At 44.2% G+C, this 12041-nt stretch overlaps 1 protein-coding gene across 1 annotated transcript in view; it reads right to left on the bottom strand.

The window, feature by feature from the left end:
* Nucleotides 1-12041, bottom strand: part of LOC137377474 (tripeptidyl-peptidase 2-like) — a 147861-nt gene that overhangs the window by 68662 nt on the left and 67158 nt on the right. Inside the window, exons 11-12 of the mRNA XM_068047097.1 lie at nucleotides 7771-7919; nucleotides 3474-3589 (exon numbers count right to left, since the gene is read on the bottom strand). Coding sequence (XP_067903198.1) covers nucleotides 3474-3589; nucleotides 7771-7919 — 265 coding nt within the window. The remainder of the gene's footprint in view (nucleotides 1-3473; nucleotides 3590-7770; nucleotides 7920-12041) is intronic.

Raw genomic sequence — 12041 nt, 5'->3', positions numbered from 1 at the left:
GCAGCACTGACCAGACAGAGACAGAGGGCTGAATTTTATTAGCACGCGGCACATCGTGGTGGTGTGACTTGAAGTTGGCAGCCTTCAGGTGCGGAAGTGCCGCCGCTGAGCCCCCTGATATTTCGCACGGGGGCTCATTTAAGTGGAGGGGGCGGCCGCTCAGTCCCCTGCAATGACATCTGCCGCCACCGCAAGGGAGCCAGCGCTATTTATAAAGGGCTTCCTTCAAGCCCTAGGCAAAAATTTGAATTTTCAAACGAACATTACTGTGAAATTTGTAATAAAAAATAATCAAAAGCTGGAGGCCCTTTCCCAATACCCCCCAATTTTTTTTTATTGTCCTATATGACAATCAATAACTTTATTCCCACCCCGAACTTCCTCCTCCCCCCACCCCCCCCCCACCAATTCACGTCACATTTGCTCTTCAACCCCTTCCCACCATCCCCACAGTCAATAAAATTGTTTTCCTTGCTAACCCCCCCGCCACTGCCCTGATAATTTCATTCCTCCCCCCTCCCCCCACCAGTGACTGGCCTTGGAACTCAATTCCGAAGGCACGTGAGTTGTAGCGGGTAGCCATAATACCTGCGCAGGACGGCTGCCAGGACCAGCGAAGTTGATTTGCATGTTTATTTGATCAATTGTAATATTTAAATGAAGGCCCCGCCACCAAGCCTGGGGGGCGGGGGCTGCAGTGAGGCCTCGCCGCCGTCGGTAAAATGTGGCGGGTCCTTCGTGGCATTGGGGGTCGTGGCGGGCCGCTCCCGCAAATATTTTATGGGCACCCTCGTCAAGGAGCTGGTAAAACTCAGCCCAGAGATACTGGTTAATGTTCAGCTGGGGTATTATGTTCAATTCTGGGTTCTACGCTTTAGAAAGGATGTCAAGACCGTAGAAAGGGTACACAGGAGATATACTAGAATGGTATCAGTGTTGACGGACTTGAGTTATGTGGAGAGACTGGAGAAGCTGTTCTCAGAGCAGGGAGAGTTAAGGGGAGATTTGACAGAGGCGTTCAGAATTATGAAGGGCTTTGATAGAGTATGTAAGGAGAAATGGTTTCCACTGGCAAGAGGGCTGGTAACCAGAGGACACAAATTTAAGGTAATTGTCAAAAGAATCAGTGGTGAAAGGAGAATTTCTTTTTTTACACAATGAGTTGTCGTGATCTGCAATGTTCTGCCTGAAAGGGCAGTGGAAGCAGATTTAGTAACTTTCAAAAGGGAATTGGATAAATACTTGAAGGGGAAGAATTTTCAGGGCTGTGGAGTAAGAGTGGGGGAACGGGACTAATTGGATAGCTCTAAGAACCAGCACAGGGACACTGGGCCAAATGACCTCCTTCTGTGCTATATGATTCTCTGATTCTAGTTTCTGAATGTTGAAATTGGAAAGATCGAGGGACACATGGATCAGCATGCAAAAAAAAATTGGAAATGACAGCCTCCTGTGCTATATGATTCTAGGATCCTAACTCCATGGAGAGCCAGCATGGATTTGATGGGCTGAATGGCTCTATGAAAGGATGAAAACTGGGCGAGTTTGATTAAATTGGCTGCCTCAGACCAAAGATGTGGGAATTGGAGCACTGGTCTCTTAGAATTTTATCGTTTTCCACTCAAACCAGATTGCTCTTGTTCTGTGAAACATAGGCACAGGAGTAGTTCATTCAGCCCCCACAGCCTGTTCCACCATTCTATTAGATTAGGGAAGGTCTGTATCTTGACTTCATTTATACGCCTTTGCTGCCTATCACTTGATTCTCTTACCAAACAAAACCGACTGACATTGATGAAAACTTCACATAAAATTATGTTTCTCAGTAACATGGAGGCAGAATTACATGTCACTTGAGAGGAAAAAAAGGAAAAAAATATGTAAAATGCTTGTTTCTGAAATGAGAAACAATCAGGCAATGTTAGGGGAAGTGGGGTTGAGGTGGTGGGCAATCTACAGTTCATTAAGCAATGCTGTGATTGAACCAATTCATACAAACGGACATGTACATAGACCAGGAGCTGGCAGTGACATTGTTTGCCTGGTTTGCCTGCAAGGAAACAACAAATTGATCACAGACACAATGGTAGTTTAAACAAGTTTAGCAGAGTGCTCCGATTACATTGAAAAGATGACCAACTTGTATTTATATGGCACCTTTAACGTACTAAAAGGTCCCTAGGTGCTTCACAGGAACACTATAGAACAAAATATGACACCGAGCCACAAAGAGATTAGGTCAGATGACCAAAAGCTTGGTCAAAGACGTAGGTTTTAAGGAATGTCATAAAGCAGGAAGGGGAAGGTATTCCGGAGCTTGGAGCCCAGGCAACTGAAGACATAGCCACCAATGGTTGAGCAATTTACATTAGGGATGCTCAAGAGGCCAGAATCAGATGAGCGCAGATATCTCAGAGGGTTGTGGGGCTGAAGGAGATTACAGAGATAGGGAGGGGCAAGACCATGGAGGCATTTGAAAACAAGGATGACAATTTTAAAATCAAGAAGTTGCTTGACAGGGAGCCAAAATAAGTCAGTGAGCACAGGGGTGATACGGCAACGGGACTTGGTACAAGTTCAGACATGGGGAGCAGAGCTTTGCATGACCTCAAGTTTACAGAGGGTAGAATGTGGACCAGCAGTGGAATAGTCACATCTAGAGGTAACAAAGGCATGAATGAGAGTTTCAGCAGCAGATGAGCTGAGACAGGGGAGAAGTCGGGTGGTCAGCAGCTTCAAACTATCGAAACATTACCAACAATCACCACAAGAATTTGCATCTATATAGTGCCTGTAGCATGGTAAAATTTCCCAAGGACCTTCACAGGAGCAATTATCAGACACAATTCGACAATAAGCCACATAAGGAGATATTAGGAAAGATGATCAAAAGCTTGGCCAGAGGTCAATTATATGGACTGTCTTAAAGGAGGATAGAGATGGAGAGCTTTCGTGAGGGAATTCTGGAGCTTAAGGCCTAGACAGATAAAGCTACAGCTACCAATGGTGGGATGAACGAAGTGGTGGGATGCGCAAGAGACCTGAGTCGGAGGAGTGCAGAGATTTCAGAGGTTCGTAGAGCTGGGGGTGGTAGAGACAGGGAGGGATGAGTCCATGGAAGGATTTGAACAAAAGGATGAGTATTTTAAATTAAGGCGTTGTTGGATCAGGGGCTAATATAGATCAGCAACCACAGGGGTGATGAGTAAATGGGATTTGGTGTGAGTTAGGATATGGGAGTTTTGTACGAGCTGAAGTTTACTGAGGGTGGGAGCTGGGAATCAGAGCGGACAGACACACACAGTAATTAGAGGAAGCATGGACTAACGTGATGAACTAATCACCACTTTGTGTGTTTTATAAAGTCCTGGATCAATTCCTGAGCCAGAAAGCGACGGGAGCTACTGCTACCTAAGGGACTCAACAAAGGAGGCAAAGCACATCCAAAAGGATTGATAACTTGGCATATTTACCTGAATGATCCCATGGCCTTGTGCGAATACTTCAACATCCTCTACTTTCAACGCCGTGTTCTCCAGGGCACGCCGCACTGAGTGCACAGTGTAACCAATGCCATTTGCTTTCAGCCCTAAAGTATTTATGGAAACAAGAGCAGGTTGGCACTGAAAGTATCCACATAAAATATAACATGGGCACAAATCATTTTGCATGAAAAGTAAATATATGATGGTCACTAATAAATCCAATAAGGAATTCAGAAGAAACTTTTTAAATCAAAGAGTGAGAATGTAGAAATCGCTACCACATGGCGTAGTTGAGGTGAATAGATAGATGCATTTAAGGGGAAGCTAGATAAATACGAGGGAGAGAGTAATAGAAAGATATGCTGATGAGGTTAGATGAAGTAGGGGTGAGAAGAGGTTCATGTGGTGCATAACCACTGGCATGGCCTGTAAATCATCAGTAATTCTGTGTATAAGTTATGAACTTAGCACCAGTATTGAGCAAAGGTTATTCATGATTGCCTCAAAGTCATTAATATTGTAGTTGGCAACGAGGTAAACTTTTACAAAGTGGGCAACGTCAAGATTTTAACAGCCCCCATTCCTCATATGTTTAGATATTGTTAACTGTGACTATCAGGTGTAAATTCCACAAATCTCCAACCAACCAAACTCATTATTAGAGTCAATTTTTCAGGACAAATCACTGACTAAGGCTTTCTATAGGTATATCAGGAATAAAAGAATGACTAGAGTTAGATTAGGGCCAATCAAGGATAGTAGTGGGAAGTTGTGTGTGGAATCAGAGGAGATAGGGGAAGCGTTAAATGAATATTTTTCGTCAGTATTTACAGTAGAGAAAGAAAATGTTGTCGAGGAGAATACTGAGATTCAGACTACTAGGCTAGATGGGATTGAGGTTCACAAGGAGGAGGTGTTAGCAATTTTGGAAAATGTGAAAATAGATAAGTCCCCTGGGCCAGATGGGATTTAACCTAGGATTCTCTGGGAAGCCAGGGAGGAGATTGCAGAGCCTTTGTCCTTGATCCTTATGTCGTCATTGTCGACAGGAATAGTGCCGGAAGACTGGAGGATAGCAAATGTTGTCCCCTTGTTCAAGAAGGGGAGTAGAGACAGCCCTGGTAATTATAGACCTGTGAGCCTTACTTCGGTTGTGGGTAAAATGTTGGAAAAAGTTATAAGAGACAGGATTTATAATCATCTTGAAAAGAATAAGTTCATTAGCGATAGTCAGCACGGTTTTGTGAAGGGTAGGTCGTGCCTCACAAACCTTATTGAGTTTTTCGAGAAGGTGACCAAACAGGTGGATGAGGGTAAAGCCGTGGATGTGGTGTATATGGATTTCAGTAAGGCGTTTGATAAGGTTCCCCACGGTAGGCTATTGCAGAAAATACGGAAGTATGGGGTTGAAGGTGATTTAGAACTTTGGATCAGAAATTGGCTAGCTGAAAGAAGACAGAGGGTGGTGGTTGATGGCAAATGTTCATCCTGGAGTTTAGTTACTAGGGGTGTACCGCAAGGATCTGTTTTGGGGCCACTGCTGTTTGTCATTTTTTATAAATGACCTGGAAGAGGGTGTAGAAGGGTGGGTTAGTAAATTTGCGGATGACACGAAGGTCGGTGGAGTTGTGGATAGTGCCGAAGGATGTTGTAGGGTTCAGAGGGACATAGATAGGCTGCAGAGCTGGGCTGAGAGATGGCAAATGGAGTTTAATGCGGAAAAGTGTGAGGTGATTCACTTTGGAAGGAGTAACAGGAATGCAGAGTACTGGGCTAATGGGAAGATTCTTGGTAGTGTAGATGAACAGAAAGATCTTGGTGTCCAGGTACATAAATCCCTGAAAGTTGCTACCCAGGTTAATAGGGCTGTTAAGAAGGCATATGGTGTGTTAGCTTTTATTAGTAGGGGGATCGAGTTTCGGAGCCACGAGGTCATGCTGCAGCTGTACAAAACTCTGGTGCGGCCGCACCTGGAGTATTGCATGCAGTTCTGGTCACCGCATTATAGGAAGGATGTGGAAGCTTTGGAAAGGGTGCAGAGGAGATTTACTAGGATGTTGCCTGGTATGGAGGGAAGGTCTTACGAGGAAAGGCTGAGGGACTTGAGGTTGTTTTCGTTGGAGAGAAGGAGGAGGAGAGGTGACTTAATAGAGACATATAAGATAATCAGAGGGTTAGATAGGGTGGATAGTGAGAGTCTTTTTCCTCGGATGGTGATGGCAAACACGAGGGGACATAGCTTTAAATTGAGGGGTGATAGATATAGGACAGATGTCAGAGGTAGTTTCTTTACTCAGAGAGTAGTAGGGGTGTGGAACGCCCTGCCTGCAACAGTAGTAGACTCGCCAACTTTAAGGGCATTTAAGTGGTCATTGGATAGATATATGGATGAAAATGGAATAGTGTAGGTCAGATGGTTTCACAGGTCGGCGCAATATCGAGGGCCGAAGGGCCTGTACTGCGCTGTAATGTTCTTAAAAAAAAAAGATGATTTGGTTTCAGGGACAATTCAGTCTCACTCTGGGTGTCTACCAATGACATTAAATTTGGAATTTTAATCTCAATTTATTCCCCAACTTTCGTACCAGATGTAGTTCACAAAACATTCAAGCACCTATTATTAGAAGTCTTGGATATAAATAGTAAATATTCATTTGAACCTTGGGAGATGTTCCCACTGCAGCAGCAAACTCCCATTTGAATTCCAGCTGGGCCCAGTTCAACACAAGCTTCTAAGCACAACACCTGAGCATCTGATACTTCCTAGGAAATCACCCGTGAAAGTGCATTGTGATCAGATTATGGGGTGCTTCTATGCTATAAATTCAACATGATTCTACATGATAGTAACAAGTGCATTTGGTGCTTTTACGTACATGTAGATGGTTTATAGTCTTGCTCACAGAGTATTAAAATGATAGAAACACTTAAATCTAACATGTCAAGTCCGACATATGCAGATTTAAGTTTACTGATAATCCAGCCACCCAGAGTCTGATTTGGGACAATGCTCTCAATTTTGAGAACGAATTTTATTTATTTATCACCGAAGCTAGACTCAATCTTGTGCAACCAGAACTTTGCAATGATGATCTTCGCATGTCAGTGCATGCTCCCTACAGCACTGAAGAAGGGTCACTGGCCTGAAACGTTAACTCAGCTTCTCTCTCCACAGATGCTGCCAGACCTGCTGAGTATTTCCAGCATTTCTTGTTTTTACTCCCTACAGCACTGTTCACTTAAAGCCAAGAGTGTGACTGGAATGAAACCAGCCAATGTACGAGTACAAGTGAATGCATATTTAAGAACTGATTCCACAATTGAATGTTCCCAGCTCGATGTGACGTGCAAGCAGCAATGCATGGGCTTTGGCCATTAACTTAATCTTCTTTGGGATCACCCAAATGGAGTGAAGCTCTTGAACTCACCCAAGCCACATGGGAACGCGGGGAGATAGAGACTGAGGAGCGACACCAGCCTACATTTATATACAGAATTACAAAGAATTTTACAACAGAGGAACAGCTGTTTGGCCCAACTGGTCTATGCCAGTGTTTATGTTCCACACGAGCCTCATTCCATCCTATTTCATCTTATCCTATCAACATAACCTTCTATTCCTTTCTCCCTCTTTATTTATCTAGCTTCCCCTTAAATTAGCATCTATGCTATTCACCTCAACCACTCCCTCTGGTAGAGTTCCACATTCTCACCACGCGCTGGGTGAAGAAGTTTCTCCTGAATTCCATTAGATTTATTAGTGACCAGCTTATATTTATGGCCCCTAGTTTCAGACTCCCCGATAAGTGGAATCATCTCGACGTCTATCCTACTGAATCCCTTCATAATTAGGTCATCCGTCAGCCTTCTCTTTTCCAGAACCTTTCAGTCTTTTGTGATAGTTACATTGAGTCAAAATAGTGAGGTAATCCTGTCGCTTTATAAATCACTGGTGCAACAGCACTTAGTATTCTGGGAATAGCTCTGGTTGCCACAGTATAAAAAGGATGTTACAGCTATTGTGGGGATACAGATGAAAACAAACCGAATGATTTAATATCTTTAACGTAACAATACAGAATCAGGAAAGGTCTGGTACATGAGCTGGATGTTTGATCCAAATAGTTACTGGTGTGTGCAGTACTGATTCAAAGACCAATTAAAGTGACTCACACTTCTGATACAGAAGGGGTAGGAGGAGCAATGATATCACAGACTACATGCAGATTCCCCTCCATTTTACCATTGATTCCCCCAGAGTTTTCGGAGCCGCATCTTAGCATACCTGAGATCAACAGAGCGATGCCTCCACAAGCATTAGGAGAGGACATTGAAGTTCCATTCATCAGTTCAGTGCCACGTAGTGTCCAGTTGGGGACAGATGCTATGGCACCCCCTGGAGCTGTGATGCACACTCCCAGTGCTCCGTCAACACTAATGGATCAAAAACAACTCATTACTCACTCTTGGAGGGCAGGATGCAAAAAGAAATGATAATGAGATGTAGAGAAACAGAAGATGGTTCCCAAGGAAGTGTAAATGGTCACAGCAGAATAGCAGAGGGGAAGGGAAACATGGAAAAACTGTCAAAGAGGAGAAGGCTCCCACGGCCCATGAATATGCAGAGATAAGGCAGAGCACCCCACTGGACGTGTACTGATAGGAATCCCTGTCCTAAGAACCAGAATGGGTTTAATTGTCACCAGCATACAGGAGTTAGCATTATACTGGACATGGTAGCAGTGGCAGAGACTATCATTATTGAAAGAGTTGGGGCCACCTAGACTGTACTATTTCAACCTCTGCCTCATACTGTACAGCAGTGGCTTTCAAACTTTTCAATGTGTAAATACTGATACAATTATTAACACACTGCCATGACTACTTTGACACACTCCAGCAAACCCACAAAGAAATACTGGCACATCCACAGGGACCCTCTGTAAAAACTGACACACTCCCAGGCACGCCCTGTAAAAACTGATTCACCTCAATAGACCCTCTGCGAATAGTGACACACTCCCGCAGACCCGATACAAATGTTGACATATTTCCAGGAACCTCCTTTAATTACAGGCACAGAGTCATAGAGAGATACAGCACTGAAACAGGCCCTTCGGCCCACCGAGTTTGTGCCGACCAACAACCACCCATTTATACTAATCCTACATTAATCCCATATTCCCTACCACATCCCCACCATTCTCCTACCACCTACCTACACTAGGGGCAATTTACAATGACCAATTTACTATCAACCTGCAAGTCTTTGACTGTGGGAGGAAACCGGAGCACCCGGCAGAAACCCACGCGGTCATAGGGAGAACTTGCAAACTCCGCACAGGCAGTACCCAGAACCGGACCCGGGTCGCTGGAGCGGTGAGGCTGCGGTGCTAACCACTGCGCCACTGTGCCGACCATGCTTGTGATCACCCTTGTATTCACTTCCGCAAGTCAGTGTCAGCTACCCAAAGAAGTACTAACATTGCTGAAATATTTTTTATTAGTGTACAGCAACAGAAATCACAAGCTAATCCATACAAAAAAAAACATTGGCAGGCAGAAACACTAGGTTCCCTGTAGACTCCTTGAAAACGTCTCACAGACCCGAGGGTCCAGTTTGTCCAATTTGAACACCTACACAGTTCAGCACTACAATAAACTGGAGAGACTAAGTATTTACATTGCATCAAATGAAAACAGCTGGCTGAGAGTGTCACTGGATGCCTCTGGCTTCTGATGAGCAGCCAAGCATCTGCTCTCACATGCTAGGTCATCTTCAGAGTCCCTCACTGCTACAAACCTGCAGCCTGTCAGCCAGTTACATTAAAATCACATATCTGATTCCCTGAGAACGAGTGCGCACATGTATTAATCTGGGATGAGCTGAGAGTGCACAGAACACCAGTCTTGCCCTAGGAATCTGCATCTGCCACAAATACAACAAACTGCCGAGGATAAATAGTATCAGCTGCAGCTCCACGGCTAGCACTCTCGTCTTGGAGTCAGACTTTGTGGATTTGAGCTCTACTCCAGAAACTTGAGCACAAAATCTTGGCTGACATTCCACTTAGGACAAGGGCAGAAGATGCGTGGGAACACCACCATCTGCAGGTTCCCCTCCAAGCCACACACCATCCTGACTTGGAACTACTGCCGTTCCTTCACTGTCACTGGATCAAATTCCTGCAACTCCCTCCCTAACATCATTGTGGATGTACCCGCAACCACTTGGACCGCAGTGGTCCAAGGCGGCGGCTCACCAGCACCTTCTGAAGGGCAATTACGGATGGGCAACAAATGCTGGCGAAGACAGCGATGCCCACATCCCATGAAACGTGTAAAAAAAACTGATATAATACCTATAATGTAGTAAAAAGGCCCCATTGTACTTCACAGGAGCATAATCAGACAAACATTGACATCAAGCCACAGGAGGAGATACTAAGGCATGCTTAGACAAAAAGACAGGTTTTAAGAAGTATCTGAAAGGAGGAGAGAGCAGCAAAGAGGTTTAGGGATGGAATTGCAGAGCTTACGTCCAAGCCAGTCGCCAGTGGTGAGGCGAAGAAATGGGTATGGACAGGAAGTCAGAATTGGAAGAATGCACAGTTCTTGGAAGATTGTAGAGCTGCTGCAGGTGAGGGAGGTAGGGAGAAATGTTGCTTAACTGAGAGCCAATGTAGGTCAACGAACACAAGGGTGATGGTTGAATGGGACATAGCACCAGTTAGAATACGGCAGCAGAGTTTTGGATGAGTTCATGTTTACAGAAGGTGGGAGGCTGGTCAGGAGGGCAGTCAAGTTTAGAGGTAACAAAAGGCATGGATGCAGGTTCCAGCAGAAGATCAGCTGATGCAGGGGCGAGGACGGGCGATGTTAGGGAAGTAGGTAGTTTGGTGATGGAGAGGCTATGAGGAAGATCAGCTGCTTAAATTTGTCTTTTAGAAAAACGAAGATGCATTTATTTCTTCACCTCTTTCACAAGTCCCAAATTGCTTCTCAATGATTTACTTTTGAAGTCACTGTTGTTACACAGGCTGACGCAGCAGCTAATTTATACATAGCAAAGTCCCATCAACAGCAACAAAAATAATCCCATGGTATTATTCAAAGCACGAGGATCTTCACTTGGTGGCCTGGTCAATGTTTTTTCCTTCAATCAACTAAACTAAGAACACACGAACATACTTCGCCGGACCTCAGTGGGATCTTGCTGCGTACAAGCGGGCTATCATGCTTGCTTACAAAACAGCAGTGATATTCAAAAATAATTAATTGGCTGAAGACCCTGAGAAAACCCTTCCATCTTCCCCTCCATCTTTCAGTGTAATCAGGAACTCTCTTCCCCCCAAATAATTGTGGATGCTGTTGGTGGAGGGGCTTGGTGGGGGTTCAGTTGAAATTTTCAAGCTGAAATTAAAAGATTTTTGTTGGGTAAGCTCTATTAAGTGATACAATGAGATACTTTTGAAATGTAGTGGCTGATGTGTAGTCAAACATGCCAGTCATTCTATGCACAGGTACCATCAATGATTGGGAGTTGAATTTGGACAGGACAAAGAATAGTGGGTATCTGGAATGAGCTGCCTGAGGAGGTGGTGGAGGCAGGAACAGTAGCGACATTTAAGAGGCATCTGGACAGGTACTTGAATGAGCAAGGCATAGAGGGATATGGAATTAATGCAGGCAGGCGGGATTAGTATAGATAGGCATTATGGTCGGCATAGACGCGGTGGGCCGAAGGCCCTGTTTCTGTGCTGTACGACTCTATGACACTTGTTCCTCTTCCATTAATAGTGCAAAATCTTTTATTGTTCACATGAATAAGCAGAGGAAACCTTGGCTTAACACCTCACTTCATGTTAATGGCCTTCCCATTATTACCTTTCCAAGCATGAAAAGACAAGGAAGATCAAAGTGAGATGGCTGCGAGCAAGATTTCAGTATTAAAATATTGACTCAAGATCGATGAAAATGTTCTGTAGATTCAATTGTGATAAGGAAACAGATAACCTAAAAGAACAGTTTGTGAACTTTTCTATCGATCAATGATTCCACTCCGGAGCAACAGACTGTGTGCCAGAGGCAGTCAATAAAGTGCTCTGTGCTCCAGATGGAAGACGGGTTGTCAGCAAGAATGGCAGACGGAATGGAAACATAGGAACAGGAGTAGGCCATTCAGCCCCTCGAGTCTGTTCTGCTATTCAATTAAATAATGGTTGATCTGTATCTTAGCTCCAATTAACCACTTTGGTTCCATAATCCTTAATATCCTTGGCCGAGCAAAAACCTGTCAATCGCACTTTTGAAATTTCAATCCCGAGCCTCAACAGCTTTTTGAGGCAGAAAGCCTTGTAATTTAAACAGCTGAAATTAAAGAGAGTACATGGTACCAGCAGATAACTTAAATACCTGCGTTTTAGAAATGGGAATTGTTCAACTTCCATTCAATTCGCAGTTATTTTCCTGTAAATGTTTTGCCTCACCACCTGACTTATTGCTGCAGGTGTTGCTGCAACAGAGTTATCAGTTCACCTGGGGAGTCAATATTTT

The sequence above is a fragment of the Heterodontus francisci genome, chromosome 15 (assembly GCF_036365525.1).
Source record: "Heterodontus francisci isolate sHetFra1 chromosome 15, sHetFra1.hap1, whole genome shotgun sequence".
NCBI classification, from domain to species: Eukaryota; Metazoa; Chordata; class Chondrichthyes; order Heterodontiformes; family Heterodontidae; genus Heterodontus; species Heterodontus francisci.
The sequence above is the reverse complement of the archived record's forward strand: the minus strand, read 5'-3'. Positions and strand labels throughout refer to the sequence as shown.